The sequence below is a fragment of the Camelus dromedarius genome, chromosome 17 (assembly GCF_036321535.1).
Source record: "Camelus dromedarius isolate mCamDro1 chromosome 17, mCamDro1.pat, whole genome shotgun sequence".
NCBI classification, from domain to species: Eukaryota; Metazoa; Chordata; class Mammalia; order Artiodactyla; family Camelidae; genus Camelus; species Camelus dromedarius.
In genome coordinates this window covers 44999166-45016608 of record NC_087452.1, presented here as the reverse complement: position 1 = coordinate 45016608, position 17443 = coordinate 44999166, and the positions used below count along the sequence as shown (strand labels likewise).

Here is a 17443-nt window from a genome sequence, read left to right as displayed (position 1 = left end):
AAAACAAAGACAAAACTTTTCAGTGCTGTTCAAAGAACACAAATTTCAAACAAAATTGTTTCCTCTTCTCCCCTTTGTAACCCCCATCAAGTGTTTGCAAATGTTCTATAGTTATTATTATTATTAAGCACTCATTCATCTGGGGTTTTTTTGTTCAGCATGGCAAACCTGTCTGCCTTTAGCACCAAGATGGGGTGAGACCCTCACCAGGTGAGTGACACCATTCCCAAGTGGAAGCGAAATGAGAAGGGCCTGGCAGATAGCACAGCGATGTACCCCCAAGTTAATTTTTTACTTTTGTTTTCTTCATCTGCTGAAACCACAGAACATTATACCTTGGATACTCTGGACTCCCCCCTACGCAACACCCCCTCCTCCATCATATTCCACGAGGCAGCAACAGAGCCTGAAATGCAATCCTTTCCCCAAAACCCTGAAAATGAGTTCTATGAGGCTGGAACAAACAGGCACTGATGAACATTAAATTCAGACAAATTCTGCACTTGGTCCTGCAGCAGACCCTACACAACCAATTCAGGGGAAACTACAAATGCTGAAAACACCAAATGTCAACATCATCCCTCCTTTTATGAGAGGGGAATGTCTGCTTTCCAACCTCAAAACTAGCTGCAGGAGAAGCATTTGCACAGGCTGAGATGCCCGGGTACAGGCAGTGCCTTTTTTTTTTTTTGGCATGTTTTTCTATGTTACTAACATTTAAATATAATTAACAATGACATAAACAAGTTTATACTGTAGAGCAGAGACAACCATATTCAATATCTTGTAGTAACCTGTGGTGAAGAATGAGAATGAATGTATGTTCCTGTACGACTGAAGCATTGTGCCGTACACCAGAACTGACAAAACACTGTAAACTGACTGTACTTCAATAAAAATAGATTTAAATAAATAAAATTAACAGTGATACCTCAGTTCTTAGATATCAAGGCACATCTGTGTTTTTACTGCACAGTGCACTTAAGGACAAATAATAAGATTACAAAATTAGCAGCTGTTGAAGTGAGCCCCAAATGTTGTCTAGAATTAACCGCTCTCTCTCGCCAGGAGAGGATTTTGCTGTCCCTTCATAAACTGGTTTCCACTGATCACCACAAATATAAACCCAAACATGAAAACCCCTTTTCTCTAGTCACCTTCAGTTGAAAGTGGAGACACTTAAACCTTACTTTATCCACGTTACATGGAAGTGATTCTTCCCAAGGTTCCCTCAAAGCTCCAAGTATCTGGACTCATCCATCGCTGATCTGAGCTATCTTTTTCAATTTTTTATTGGCACCCAGGTGACTTTTTAAAAATCCAATTAAATTGGGAAAATAAATTCTCCTCTTAGAATACCTCTAAATCCCTCAGAGCTCTGATAAAGGTAGCAACAAAGAAACAAAGGAAATAAAAACCAAGGGAAATTTTTCCAAAAAATTATTAACAATAAATATAGGGCAGGACTGGGTGCTTCCACTGCCCACCCCCGCCCCCCGCCCCCAGCACTGTTCCTTCACTTTGGATTTGTCTTCACTTGCATTTATATATACGGCACATGCAATTTTTACTCAGAAAATAATTCACTTGATTCTCAAACAAAAAAGATAGCCCTGGGCAGACAGAAGCAAACGTTACCACCCTACAGAAGGATGAGGAAAGCAGGAGGCTCATGGCCACACAATTTTGCTGACAAATGTTCCAGATCAAAACGGGGGCTCCAGAGGGAGAAAGAGACCCGACACCGCTCGTACTCCAGGCATTAACATAAATAGTCACAGTTGCCAAAAACAGGAAACTCACGTGCCCTTCAACTGGTGAATGTGTAAACTGTGGTACATTCATACAATGGAAAACTACTCAGCTACAAATAGGGAGGGAGGAACTCCTGGTACCAGCAACCTCGCGATGACTTGTGAATGCACGGCCCGGCAAGTGAGGAAACTCACTAAAGGATTCAACAACAACAAGGATCAGCTCCATTTCATAACCTTCCAGGGAGGACAAAACGATGGGGCTGGAGAGCAGGTCCCTGGCTGCCCGAGGCTGGGGGCCCGGGCACTTACGGGCTGATGCAACTGCTCTGTCTTGGGAGCAGGAGTGACTGCACACCGCATGCTTGTCAAAAGGTGCAGATTGTATGCCAAAAAAGGCGAAGTTTATGATGTGTACATTTACCTCAATAAACAAGAACAATACCAAAAACATCAAATAGGAAATCACCAGAGTATAAAGAAGTGAAGTCTTCCCTCCCAGCCTAAAGTTATGCAGCACGAACTGCAGGACAAAGCCTGGGATTGGGGGGGTGGCGGGGACGGGCCACCTCCAAGGCAGAGGAGAGGAAGGGGAAGCAGGGAGGGGGGCTCCTTCCTGCAGGGCTGAGGCTCCTCCCCTCACTGGAGGCTGTGACCACAATGGGCCCAGACAGCCCAGCTCACCCCAGGGCAGTACCCACAGATGCCCCTAGGCGCCAGACCAAAACACAAATCAGGGCCTCTGGGGGAGGGAGGGAGAATCCCCAGGCTTCTGGGGTGGTGTCAGCTCCCGAGGAAAGGGGTTTGGGGCTATTTTGCTCACTGCTGTTTCCCCGGGCCTCCTACTTTACCAAATCCCTGTCTTCACAGAATTTCAGGTTTGTCTACATAGAAACTGTACCCACGTCATTTTCACTTAAACTGTGTAATAATCCATGTATGAAGGACACACACAGGTCTGCCTCTCTTGGCCAGCACACCACTCACTGGACAGAGCTGGGCGGGGCGCAGGGCGGGGGTGCCGCCTGGGGCGCGTGCAGCTGGCTGGCAAGAGTCAACAGCAAGCCGGCCAGTCACATGGACGGGGACAGACGGCACTGCTAACTCTGCACACATCCCGGTTCTCCTTAGCCTGAGGTCTCCCTGCTATTTTCATGAAACTGTCAAATGAAGTCCAGTACCAAGTGATGCCGCTGGAGCACTGGCCCAAGCGGGTGGCACCTTCGCAGCTGTGCTGCTGAGCTCCTACTGTCTCCCAGCCTCACACCCATCCTCTACTTTGCCTGCTGAATCCCTGTGACGCTGACAAGAGGGGCTGCTGGAGGAGACAGGACACGTTCTCCTGCCTGCTTCCCAACAGACTCCTTTACTCCAGCAACACTGGGTCGTCACTCCAGGGGCGGCACCAGATTCCAGTCTTCAACACTGAAGAACTGGCTTCATCGTCCCTACCCAGAAGCCAAACCCACAGGAACCCTCCCCCTAAGTATTACCGACTCCAACCGCTCCTCTTTGGATCTCCCAGGCCTAGGATGGCAGCTGCTGCCCACAGCTGCTACTTCCCAGTTACTTCTCTTTGCATTTCAGCTTCCCAGGTTAACAACTCAAATAACAGGCGACAATTGTTTACATTAAATTATCTGTTGAAGTAACTAAGGTGGCTCTGGCTCAGGGACTGACAGTTATTTCCTTTACAGATTAGTAACCACGCCACTAGGATGGGTAAAAAGGGACCCCTAAAAATACAACTACCATATGATCCAGCAATTACACTCCTGGGTAGGTATCTGGAAAAAAATGAAAACACCAATTTGAAAAGATACACGCACCCTAATGTTCATAGCAGCATTGTTTACAATTGCCAAGAGATGGAAACCACCCAAGTGCCCATTAACAGATGAAAAGATAAAGATGTGGTACAGATCTACAACGGAATATCACTCAGCCATAAAAAAGGAACAAAATTTTGCCATTTGCAGTAATGTAGACAGGCCTAGAAAATATTATGCTCAGTGGAACAAATCAGACAGAGAAAGACAACTACAGTATGACATCAGTTATTTGTGGAATTTTAAAAAATAAAACAAGTGAAATAGCAAAACAGATTCAGACATGGAGAACAAACCAGTGGTTGCCAGCGGGGAGAGGGGCAAGATAAAGGCAGGGGATTGAGGAGATACAAACTACTAAGCGCAAGACGGATAAGCAACAAGAATACAGCACAGGGAGTTATAGCCATTATTTTGCAATGACTTTTGATGGAGGATAATCCATCAAAATACTGAATCACTATGCTGTACACTTAAAATTAATAATATTGTAAATCAACTGTACAACAAAAAGGGGGAGGGGACCCTAACACCTTTCTTAGGGAGGTCAAAAGGAAAAACTTGGTAGAAGATCTAAATTACACTCTCCTCTAGAGTCAATCCAGTGCAGGCTCCTAGAAACCCACTTCTGTCTTTCTCTCCACTTTCTTCCTGTAACACACCATCCTCCAAGTTTCATCTTAAATTCCTCTTTCAGCCCAAACTCCTAGATTTCCTCTGGTGATGTAAATAAGACCACATTTAGGGCTGTCGTGTAGGAAGGTAAGAACCCCCTCCCCATTCACCTACTTCCTTCCAGTTCTGTCTTCTCCAAGAGACAAACCAGGAGGCTCAGGGAGGGAACAGATCTCAGACTGTTCTTATCTGTCTTCAACAAGGGGCATGATTTTCAGCAGCAGACACTCAAATACCTTGATGACAAATCTTAACACATCAAGTCCTGCTGGCAATAAGGAACTGCCCAAATTATTTCATGGTACCAAATATTACTTGGCCATCAACCAGGTAATATTTTTCTGAGAAAGATAAGCAGCGTATTTAACTTCACGAAAAAGGAATTTTACCCGTTTGGCTGCGACTTGCAGGAAAAGCTGAAGACAATTTTTTTTCCACACATGGTTATGTACGTGTATATTGAAACACAAATTTTTCTACCTCCTTCTTCAAAGCATCTCTGTGTAAATTATAACACCCTCTACCATAGGTCTCTGAAAAGGTAACTCCTACCACCCCTACCTGAAAAGTCAGGTTAAGTGACTTGTCCAAGGTCACACCACTACTGCAGGGTAACACTGAACTGTAAACCCAGGTCTTCTTACTCTAAAGCTCATGCTCTTGTTACCAAGAGGCTACAAGCATTTCCCCATTTACTGTTGCCCTTTTCATCCCGAAACTCTCCCCTCCTTTCGCTTAACGTGAGAGATGACATTTACACAGCTGAGCAGCTTCTGAGTCAAACCCAACCTGCATTACCTCTGAGAACTGACAAAATCTTCCTGGAATTGGTCCTTCAATCCATCCACTAACATCAACCAAGGCCAGATCTGGTGTAAGAGCCCGACCAACTACTGCCAGAGTGCTTGCTCTTAAGTGCTGACGCCTCGGTGCAAGGACGCTGGGGCAGGGGCAGGGGCAGGGGCAGGGGGCGGCCTCCACTGCCCAAGATCACGGATAGAACAGGCCTGTGTCAGGCTGTTCGGCAGAGGAAGCACCATCGCATTCGGATACTGTAGAGATCTCCTGTGAGATGCAGTCATCAGTTCTAGAAATCAATTAAAACGCAAGGCTTCTTCCTGGCTGAATTATTGTTCTGGTAATACTCTGCATCGCGTTAATCCTGGGAGGGGAGAGGCAGTCACAGTAATGACTGTCACACTCACTTTTGCCAAGAGACAAAAGTGGCCCGTTTGTAATTATCTGTATGCTATTTAATTTCTCTGCAATAATTTAGAAAAGATGAAAACAAGATAAGACACAAGAAGCTAAAGATTCAAGCAACGTATTTAATACTAAATATCAGATTTTTAAGGACTAGTTTCAAAAAAATTTTTGCCAAATATTATATATAAATAGTGCTGTGAAGAGGGCTGGACCAGGGCAAGTTCCTGATAAGTTCCTTTCACCACCCCAGCCTGTATCCCCCTTTGTAAAGGAGCCATTTTTCCACGATGATTTAAGGTCTTTCTTGTAATAACTGAGGTTTCCTCTTCAGGGACACCTGAACACACACCTGACAACACCGTGAAATTAAAGCTTATAAAATATTCCAGTCCCTGAAATCAGGCTGTTCCCTTGAGCAAGTTGATCCGTTTCCTTGAAAGGCCAGGGTTCCAAAAAAGATCAAGACTTTAAAGATTAATGGTTCTCAAATACATCCCATAAAATGTGACCAGAGAAACTGGCCTTCCATCTTAAAAAAAAAAAAAAAAAAAAAAGCTGAGGGCATTGATGTAGCCTCTAAGTACACTCATGCCTCTTTGCCCCTCGGCTCAGGGAGCCCTGGAACCTTAAAATGGTCTAGAAACCAGAAGTTAAAGTTGAGTTCCAGCTTTTCTAAAGTCAAACAAAGTTTATGCATGTTCTCCAGTTCACCTAGAATCACCCGAAATAATCACTACATCTTTCCACTTAGATCACAGCAAACTGACAGAGAAGCACAGCTCAGCCACAATTTCCAGCGCTGACAATTAGTTTTCTTCTACAGCACCCCCTTTTGGGGAAAGGGGGTGGGGTGGGGTGAGGAGTCAGCTTCAATACTCTTAACAGTTTATTAATAAAAGCTATTACAAGTGTTTACAGCTGCCTTCTACTGTGGGACCCTGCCATGACGGTTAACTGGAATCCTCACGCACTGCAAAGTGTTACTGCTATTTTATTATAGATGAGAAAACAAAGGCTGAGCAAGAATCTCGATCTAAAACCACACTAAGAGTGCTTGAGTAAAAAATAAAGCTAAATAAACAGACACCTTTAATCAGAAACATCACAAAAACATTTTCCCAACTACGACTAAACTTTCCTTACCACAGCCACTTTGCTGCTCAACAAGCATTCAGAACAAGCTTACAGATGATCCTAAGACAGGAAGATCTCCCTCTGACACTGATCCCAAATAGAGGCAGAAGGCACAGACCACAATCTGCAGAGGTGGTCTATCTAACCCATAATCGCGACAGCTAATGTCACCTATTCACAATTCTCATTCTGTAAACACCTGTGCTGAAGAAGTCATAGCAGACCCACAGTTAGCAGGAAATCTACACGTGCAGATCTTTTTAGTACAAGAGCATTTCTGTAATTATCTCAATTAGTCAAAGATAGGAAAGTTTGCAAAAACCCACTGGCATATCAAGAGAAAAACACATTTTTAATTGCAAACAGTTAAGGTTAGAAGGAAATGTCGGACAAAACTTTCCAGAAGTAACAATTAAAGGATATAGTTGCTGACAGAGGACAGAGGCTGGGGGGACGGGGGTCCTCTCAGGGGCTCTCAAAATTCAGAGTGCGGGAGTTGGGGGGACGCCCTCAGTCTACACAACTGGCTCTGACCCACTCTGTACTCCTGTGCACACTGCTCTGCTTCATTCAAATTCCATTAATGTAGACGGGATCTGCAACTCGGCAGAAGCCTGTCTGATAATCACAGTCAAGAATTATCCCCTTATTCATGATCAAGGGTCCCCTTCTCAATATCTGCAACTTCAGGTTGCTAACCTATTAGTAGTAACTTTATCACCAAAGAGCACAGTTCCGTAGGGCATGTGTGTGGAAAATTGTTTTGAACAAATTACCAACTTCTTGGGCGCACTGATCATTAAACTGGGGTCATCACGCAGATTTACTCAAAATAGGACTCAATGGGTGGGAACTGGAGCTCAGGTAAGGAACTGTCTGGGGGGGGGGGTAACAGAAAACCTGTATCAAGGAGGACAAAATACTGGCCTGATGTCTTCAGATTGAAAATCAATCTCCCAAAATCTCAGTTGGGTGTGGGTGGGAGATGCAACCCAGCAGCTGGGGGTCTTTCTGTCCCCCCTCGTCATTCCACCCTCCCTTCAAAGCCAACTGTAAGCAAACTATCTAAAACATGAAGGAAGCTGGAGAGGCAATCTGAAGAGGGGAAGAATTATGCTGGAATAGGGTTTAAGCCAAATAGTTTCAGATGTAAATAGCCAAAGCTCAGCCCCGTACTCCTCCCAATTTTTCTGTTAAAAAGTCAGAGTTCTGTCAGTCAAAACAGTCAGTCTGGTTTCAGTCAACTACGTTTGTGGGTACAGACAAAACCTCAAAGGGAGAAGAATAATTTAGTATTGAAGTAGCATGAGGTCACATCAGCTGAAGAGGAAAGATGGCTCGAGCTCCCTCCTACAAGTCACAAAGCTTGGAAGGTCGAGGAAATGGGGAACAGAGTGGGCTCCAATGGTGGCATTGAGCTCCCTTTAGGTAACTGTAATTCTTTATCAACATCTTTCCTCTGCTCTCTTCCAAAATAAGAAACGGCCACAAAAGCCTTTAGTGAGCCAAGCCTTTAACTCTGTTAGTGTTATGCGGAAAGCGGGGAGGGACCACCACTTTGAAAGTGCCTGCATGGTAGAATTCTTCTCAACCTCTCCCTGAAGTGTCCTGAAGGAATGACATAGAAACGGTCCTTTATTCACAAAGAATGAATACATCTGAAATAAACCATGCCCAGTGTGAGGAACGGGTAAGAAAAAGCAACTCACGTGACTTAAGTTAGCACCAAAGGAAATACAACTTGGAGGTGACTAAACTTTACAGCTACAGGATTATCAAAGAAGTTAAAATTTCTCATAATCAGAAGAACTTAAACCCTTTCTTCTGGCAAACTACGTCAACAACAAAAGCATTTTAACCATTTCACCTCATTTTTATCTTCCTCCAAAGGTATTCCCTTTCCATATATGCACAAGTTGCTTTTAAAATGAAAATATAAATAGCCAAACAGCTGTGCTCAAAACTGTACACGACAGAGGAGAAAGTTGCTTCCATTAAGCAGTGCTTCAGGAAAGTAGGTTTTACTGCTGGTTTTAGCACCCTGAAATCTGAAAGGGGCTCTCAAATTAGTATTTTTAAGTGGCTAAAATGGGAAGGAACACGTGGGGGGAAAAGGGGGATTTTACTCAGTCTTCACTTTCAGATTTCTTTATACCATGTACAACTATTTAACTTGAAAACACCTGAATCATAAACAGTGTGCAGTACTATCACAGGAAGAACGAAGTCTGAGAAAGTGCCTGTTTTCTTCCTAAAATATCTTCATTGTTTCCAAAATATGTATCCCTAGATGGGAAATAAAGACCTTGCAGACCAAAAGCAAGTCTACGCAGCCCCAAACCAGTGTTTACTCCTTAGGAAGGAAAACGAGTCTCAAGTCTCCCCAGACAGTGCTAACACTTCCTCGGCCTCAACGTTACCAGCGCCCTTCAGGACCCCGGGCTGTGCCTGGAGGTGAGCGCTCCATCGCAAGCCAACCAGCCAGGGCCCACCTCCCTGGGAGCCATGTTGATAAAGCCCATCTCGGTGCACTTCAATGGAGGACAGCATATTCCTCAGCTCCAACGTGAATATTTAAAAGGCCCACAAGTAAATTACACGTAAAGCTAAGTTACTAAGATCTCAATAATGAACAATTCTCTCCCATATAGTCTCACCAAGCATTTTCTTAATTCAACAGATTTCAATCTACAAACATCTCCCTTCCTGCTGAACTGGATTCAAAGCAGGAAATCTCCAGTTACTTCCAAGGTATGGAAAGTTCGGTTTTCTGGTGAATAGGTGAGCTGTATGTGCAAAGCAGACACACATGCACCTAGCCTACGGAACGGGTCAAAAATGGGGTGCTGAAACAATGAGAATGCATATATCTTCACTTTTTCTCTTGTCCTTATCAAAAAAAAAAAAAGTCTGCATATAAGTTTTACAATTTACACAACACATGCACATGCATTTTAAAACTTCCACTGGGTATGCATGCCTGAAAAGCTCAGACTCTGGGAGTGCAGAATAAAATGAACATTGGTGCCAACACTAGCACAATCGTCATTTACAGTGACTTATTCGACTTATTCGAAGTAAGATCACAAGACAGGAATTCATTCCACAACCAATTATTTTAGGCAGCAAACCGCCTTCCTCAAAGTGGTTTGAGGCTGATTTTGAGAATGGTGTTCAGGGGAAAGACAGTCCCAGTCCCCCTCCAAACCTAGAATGGCTCAATATTCAAGGTCACATTGGGTTGGAATTCTAGGACTTATCTTTCCAGGAACTCTATTTTTTTTTTAAGTCCAATGCAGGGACCAAAAATTAATTCTACCAATACCTACACCCCATTTTCCATCTAGGAGACTCAGGAAAAATCACCCCCACCCCACTGCCTTCCTAACTGGGAACAATATTGATACCCTTGGTGTGACAGTTTACAAAGTATCCCTCAAGATGGCAACTGTGTCACCCCCTCCCCCCAGGGACAAAGTCCAGGGAACAGGAGAACAGGAACATGCTCCTACCCCACTCTCTCCATTTACAGAATGAACTCTCGCCACGTACAGAATCCTGACGCCCAGCCCTGAACACACACCCTTTCTGCTCCCAGTGTCGCCTCGAGGCAGCACAGGGCTCACATCCCATTTGCAGTAACAACATTAAAGGGCACCTCGGGCCGGCTGCTGCAGTGCGCTCCAGTCCCGTCCACCCTCTACCTCACCTCGCAAAGGGGTGCAGACCCTCGCCCAGTCCCGCTGTGCCCCCCTGGTCCCGCGCCGCCTCCCCCCACCTCTCCGGGGCCCCTGTCTCCAGTTCCCCGCCCGCCAATCCGTCCGTCCATCTGTCCGTCCGCGGGGCCTGTAGGCCTCTGGAACTGACCACCCAAACTATGTTTTTGAAATGGGCCAAATATAGAGTGGGAGCAAACAACTCTTATCCTTTTGCTGGAAAGCTCACCTCCCTCCTTTTTGGTTTTAAAGTCATGTTTTAAACCAAAGGCTCAGACTACCTTGTCAGTCCTGAGGGGCCATTCCCAGGGGGATGTTCAAGGAGAGTCCTCGGGAAGAGACCCTACCAGCTGCCCCCCACACCCTCCCTAAAATTAAATGGGGAAAGCCAGGGTCGGGGGGGCCCCCTTCCCAAGGTCAGGTGGCATCAGTCCCCATAAGGCAAGGAAGCTCTGAATTATTTAATGGAGCCTGTTGAGACGGGAAGCAACTCAGGAAAGTAGCACATTTCAAAAATTGAAGTAGGTTATACATACAGTACGTGTACATTTTACAATACATGGATTTAGGCATTCAGATCCTCACAATCAGACAGAGGACAGGAAGGTCATCCTCCCAAGTGCCCTCAGACTTCTTTTCCCAACCAGAAGAAAACTACATTTTTTTTACAGGAACAATATTCCAAAGCTGTTAAGGGTCACTCTTTTGGAAGGAGAGAAAGAACTGAGGCCGTGAGTGGGGCCCCCAGGTGAACCTCCTGACTTACCTCCTAACACTTCAAGTTCTCTATTCACCCCATTGTTTTGTCCCTTTAAACTTGAATTTTCTAACATCCCAAATCCAGGAACGACTAAAGAGATCTAAAAATAAACTTCCAAGTTTCCTTCCTTTAATGAAAAAAATCAACGAGAAGTAGAATTTTTGCTCAAAATTGAGCAAATTTCACGTTTCTAAAGGATAGCTCCTCTAACAATGTGATCCCTTAATGCTTTTGCTCAACTTCAATCTAGTATTGCACAAGTTAAAAAATCCGATTTTCAAGGCATCCAGGTACCTTCCAGGGTGAGGGGAGTGCCACTTCTCACTTAATCCGCTCCCATACCGTTTGAATGGTTTTATAATTTAAAAAGTGTATAAACCTTTTACAAGTCTGGCAACACTGAGCATCTACTGTTTTAGCCCAAATAAAACGTATGTGGATCTTTAACTGGGAATATAAATAAAACCTGACATTTAAACTCAACTGGTGGGAGGGAGGGTTCAATCAACGCCCCTGCCAGGAGGGAAATTGTGGCGGATTCAAGGCGCCTTCTCCCTCGGCTCCCCCTCCTCCTAATCTTCCCAGTGAATTGGCTCTCTCCATTCCTGGGATTCGAATGATCGGTATTTGACTCAATCCATTTTTGAAAGAACTTTCTAGAAACATTCACCCATGAATGTGGGAAAACTTAAGGTTAGTTCACTTGAAACTTAAAAAAGGAAAGAAAAAAAAAACTACCCCCTATGTTTCATGCCTAGAAGGAAACTTTTTAAAAAATGATGCGTCCACAACAAGTACATTAGAATTTCAACTTTTTTCCAATAGGAGAAGCCGGCTGAAGGCCAGCAGGCAATAGCTCCGCCCTCCTCCCCAAATAACAGGTTAGGAGCCGAGCTGGCTGCGCTGGGCAAGCCTCAGCCGCGCTCGGAACCAGCACGCCCGCTCCACCTCGCAGGCAGCAACTCCCACCCCGACTTTGAAATCTGCTCCCCTCCAAGGCGAGACCATAGCACCAGGTCTCACCGGTCTACAGGTACAGATTGCATTAAGTTACCGACCCACTCAACAGAGGGTGCGCCTCAAAACTTCCCTCTGGTGTGTTCCGGTGGATTGGAAGTAGTCACATGGTGTGAAAAAAAGCAACAAAGGTTTATTCCACAGCCAAAAGAGCCAAATCAAGCCCAAAGGCTGCTATGCAGCCCTGGGACTCTGCGCACCGGGTTCGAGCCGCCTGCAGCTGGGTCGGCTTGTTTTCCATGGGAAGTCGAGCCCCTGGTTGAACGGGGTGGGGACACCTCCCAACCAGGGAAACCGGTTCCCGTAGGGATCGAAGCCGGCGCAGCCGGGGATGGCCCAAGGACTCCCAGCTGGGTGAGGGCAATGGGCAAGGTCCCCCGAGTCCGCTTCTCCGGGAGCAGCGGAGGGCCCACGAGGCCAAAGGGCGATTCCACACAAGGGAAGTTCAGCGGCCAAAACACGCTTTTTCCAGAACCGCGGGAGTAGAAGGTCTGAAAACCCAAGGCCCCTTGGCCCTCAAAGATCCGTAGTTGCCCTCCTACCCAACACAAGGAGACAACGACTACCAGCATCCCAACAAAAAATACAGTCCTCCCTCATAAGGGCGCACGTGGAAACCAGGTCTGCACACGCACACGCACACGCACTCCACAACCATCCACTCACCCACACGGCCATCTCTTCCTGGCTCATGCCGTACCTAAAGCAACAGTCGACGAATTCTACAAACAAACCTGGGGGGTGGGGGGTAGGGGGCCTAAAGCAGAGCCCTCACCAAGCTGGAAGGCCTCTAGTGTACCCGCACAAGGAGACTGCGTCTACACACACACACACACACGCTTCCATCCCGTGTCTCACTAAAACAATAGTCTGCAAGCTTTATCAAACAGAAATAAAAAAAATCGAAGTCCATCAAGAAGAAGGGGTGTCTCCAACCCCGGGAACCGTCGGGGAGCAGATGAGGGACCCTAGCACATAGAGGCCAGGAGTACACAGACACACATCTACCTCTTCCCGGCTCATACCTAACCGTTTTGCCACACAGAAAATGAGATACGGAAGCGGGGGACTTCACGTTTTGGGACCCTTCGGGGAGGCCCGCACAGAGACCAGGTCTTCTATATACAAAACTTCCCAGGTCGTGATCTACTTGGTGGCAGCAACTGCCACGTAGCCAAACGAAAAAGAAAGAATCCGGAAAGGAGTGGACACTTCCCTGGCTTAGGAACCAGTCCGGAGGCCCCCGCGAGCCCGCACGCGGCCCCCCGGGGGACAAACCCGCGCCCCACGCCGCCATGCCGCGGCACCCGCACTCACCTCGTCGTCGTGGTGCTGGCAGAAGCCGAGGCGCTCGGGGAAGACCGAGAGGATGGAGAAGGGCGCGCCAGGGAAGGACGGCCCGAGTCCGAGCTGCTGCGCCGCGGCGGCGGCGGGGCCGGGCGGGCCGCGTTCGATGTAGTGGTCCTTGGTGAGGCGCACGCGCTGGTGCGCGCGGACGCAGTTGTCGCACAGGTGCTCTTGGCAGTCGAGACAGCGCGACGAGGCCGCGTTGCCCTCGTCGCAAGAGCTGCACCCATGGGGCCGGCGCAGCAGCAGCGCCGACGGGGAGGCCGCGGGGCCGCCGGGGGCTGAGCGGGGAGGCGCGGGCGGCGGCGGCGCGGGCGGGAGCGGCGGCGGTGCCGAGGCGGCCGCGCGCGGGTGCGCGTGGTGCGCGTGGTGCCGGTGGTTACTGTGGCCGCCCGCGCCTGCCGCGGCGCCCGCCCGCCCGTTCTTGGGCGGCGGCTCGTCGGCTGTGGCCACCACGGCGTCGAGCAGGTTGCTGAGGAGGAAGGCGGACGACGGCAGCGCGTCCATGCCCGCCGCCTCGGCCAGTACGACCTTCTGGTCGCACACGGGACAGCGCAGCTTGAGCGGCTCTCCCGGCGCGCCGCCGCCCGCCGCCGGCAGTCGGTGCGCCTCGAGGCACGGGCGGCAGAAGGCGTGCAGGCAGGGCAGGACGTGCAGGCGGCGCGCCGCGGCCCCGGGGCCCCCGCCGCCGCCCCCCGACGACGTGGACGTCTGCGAGGACGACGACGACGCCGACGAGTTGGAGGAGAGCGGCGCCGGCGAGCCGCACATCTCCTTGCACAGCAGGCAGATCTGGAAGTCGGTCTCAGGGAACGAAGCCATTTGCAACCAGGCCCGAGGAGGGAGGAGACCAGAGAGGAAGAGGAGGAGGAGGAGAGAGCGGACGAGGTGGGTGGGGGAGCCGCCGACTCACTCAGAAAAAGGCATCGATTAGGCCTGCAATCCGGGCGCCCGCACCAGAGCGGCGCGGCCCGCTCGGCCTCGTCTTGTCCGGCCCGCGCGCTGCCACCCCGACAATGCGGGCATTAAATGCCACTCTCCAGAGGCGACACAGATTCCTCCCGGAGTAGGACGTGGGGGCTGCGTGCCTTCCGAAGCGGGAGCGCCGGAACAAGTCCCGACACGCGAGGGGCGAGCGGGGGCAGGGAGGTCAGAGGACTCCCTGGAGCAGCTGCAGCTTAGCTTCTCGCCAGCCGTGGGGAGTCCCCGAAAGTCGAGTCCGCTGTGCAATCCCAGTCCCGGCGGGAGAAGTAGAATTTGGTTCGACGAGTATTTGGTGCGTGGCTTTTCTTTAACCGGATTTAGTTAGTCTCTTCTTGGGAGAGGAAGGCTCCCCAAACTAGTAAAGGCGGGAGCGGGGCGACGCCGAGCCCGTGTCCCCCCGCGCGACGCCGGCCGCCCCGCCGCATGACGCGGTGGCCGGGGCTCCTGGGTGGCCCGGCGTGCGGCGCTCCGGGCTTGCGCACGGCCCGTTGCGGCCTCCCTGCAGGGCGGTCGGCCCCGCCGCAGCTGCAGCTAGTGGGGGCCGGCCGCGGCCGCACGAGTGTAGTACGCACGCGCGCCCCACGCGCCTCGAGTCTCCCGCGCGCCGGCCTAACCCGGCCGCGCTGCCGGCGCTTAACACGCACGCGCGCCCCACGCGGCCCGGGGCCCTCTCGCCCCCGCCTCGCCCAGGCTGGGCGCCTCCCGCGCGCTCCTTCTCCTCTGGTTTAGCCGCGCCGTAGCGCGGGGCCGCAGGTCCCCGCGGGCCGTCCTGAATTATTCATCGGCAGGAAGATATTAGATGTACTCGCTGCCCGCTCCGCGCGAGCCGTCGTGCAATGCTATCCGAGCTCCGCGCGCGCCCCGCGCCCCTCCTCCTCCTCACGTCCGTCCTCTCTGAAACCTTGGCAGCGAAGGGGGATCACATTTCCTTTGTCATCGGGCCATTTCGCCCTCGCTTGGTCCCCCCTCCGATCCCTAGCCGCGGGGACGGAGCCTCCACCGGGGCGCGCCGGAATCAGTGGAACCGGCTACGGCCCGGCGCGGGGAGCTCGGGAGCCGCGTGGTCAGCGCCGCCGGCCAGCGCCCGCGTCATCTTCTTTTTGAAAGGAGTCACCGAGCAAGACTCGGGTGGCCCGGCCGCGCTGCGTCTACCGGGCTTTGCTCGCGCCGTGCGCTCGGGCCTCCTGGGGCTTTGCACAGCTCCCCAATTCGGGGTGCGTGCGCGCGCGCGCCCCCCTCTTTCTCTGCTTTGCCGCCTCTTCTCCTCCTCCTCTCAGTAGGCTGGTTATTGGGACTGATCGGAATTCGGAATCCTTTTAATCTCCAAAGGAGCAAACTCACTTCCGCCCGAGTGCTGGGAGGGGGCTGGGGGAGGGGACACAGAGGAGGGGGTTCCAGGCAAACAGGAAACATTAGCCCTCACGGCACGGCTCGCTTTTGTGTGCTCCCTCCCTTCTCCCTCCCACCTCCTCCCTTCTCCAGGCCGCTGGGGAGATGAACGCCCCCGGGCTTCAGTGTGACGACCTTTGAAACCTTCCGAGCGAGGAATGGAGAGGGACTCTTCCGTTTATTTCAAAAAAGAAAAAAGATTTCATTCTGAATCCTGGTTCTACAGAGGCTGATATACACTGCCCTTGAGATCTGGATTCCCCACCATAACCACCTTTTTTCTTTTTCTTTTTACGTTTTTTTTTGGGACTGCATATCTGTGATCAACACCAAAACATCAAGCACTTGTGTGCAGTCGAAATTAAACAAATCTGAATTTTGATCTGCAGAGGGGTCAGTTTCCTTTTGAGTTTTACTGGGGGGAGGTGGGGGGCAGAGGGCAGCTGTTCAGGGGAGGTTCCTGGTGACGGCCCCACGGCCATCTGGGTGGTGCCCGAGGCTGCCTGGGCGGTTCTGGGAGTCGCACTCGCTCGGTCCTGGAAAGAGACTGACTTGGGAGAGCATAGAGGGCCACAAACCAGGCTTTAGAGGGTATCTGGTGTGGAGGCCTGCGGGTGGAACAACTGTCCCAGTCTTAACACCAAGCTGTGAGTGACATCTTGGGTCCCACTTATATAGGCAGCAGCCTGGATGAATCTCAGAAACATCATGTTAGGAGAAAGAAACCAAACACAAAAGAGTTCATACTGTGTGATTGCATAAAGAAGAAATTCTAGAACAGGCAAAACTAAGCTGTGGGGATGGGAAAAGAACACTCGAGTAGTGACTGGGAAGGATGAGAGAATCTTCTGGGGTGATGAAATAGAAATATATTTGTGTGTAATTTGTCAAAACTTGTAAATCTGCCATTTAAGATCTGTGCAAAATTTCACATCTGTGTAAATTATACTTAAATTAAAAAAAAAAAACTTGGTGTCCAACCTAAATAACCATGCCTGTATCATAACAATGAAATAAAAAAAGAAAAACAGTATATATACATCCCAGCTCTTTCTCTTTATTGGCTCACCAGAATTCAGGGAGTTTTCTAAAGAAACACCCCTTAAATCAACCTGCCGGACAAGCATGTAGAAGGCCCCAGGCTGCGAAACACCACTCTAAAGGGACAAAGCCATCGTGGGGGCCAGCGCTGTCAGAGATGGTTAGAATTCCAGGTGAGGGCAAGCCATGGCCCAAGCCCTCAGCTGCCCTCAGGAGTGGTCTCCTCAGCACCTGGAGCCAATCTGAGCTCAGTGAACATTCACCGAGATGTGTGAGCAATGCAAAAGTTATTATCAAATAAAACCAGAACATATGTCAATTTTATCTCATTAAAACTGGGGTTAAAAAAAAGGAGGCAAGTATTAGCTCAGTGGCAGAGTACATGCTTAGCGTGCACAAGGTCCTGGGTTCAATCCCCAGTACCTCCATTAAAAAATAAATAAACCTAATTACCTACACCCTCCAAAAAAAAAAAAAAAAGTGCTCCTTCTTTGCCAATGAAAGAGAAGTAAACATTTTATACTTTAAAGATTAGAGAGGAGCTTTTCATGCAACCATCTTCTTCCACGGTTTGAGACCTGAGTGTAAACA

At 49.4% G+C, this 17443-nt stretch overlaps 1 protein-coding gene across 1 annotated transcript in view; it reads right to left on the bottom strand.

Annotated features, from left to right (window-relative positions):
• The window catches only part of TRIM71 (tripartite motif containing 71), a 59735-nt gene extending 45475 nt beyond the window's left edge, over positions 1–14260 (bottom strand). The window contains exon 1 of the mRNA XM_010982059.3: positions 13409–14260. Coding sequence (XP_010980361.3) covers positions 13409–14260 — 852 coding nt within the window. The remainder of the gene's footprint in view (positions 1–13408) is intronic.
• Between the last annotated feature and the right edge of the window lie 3183 nt (positions 14261–17443).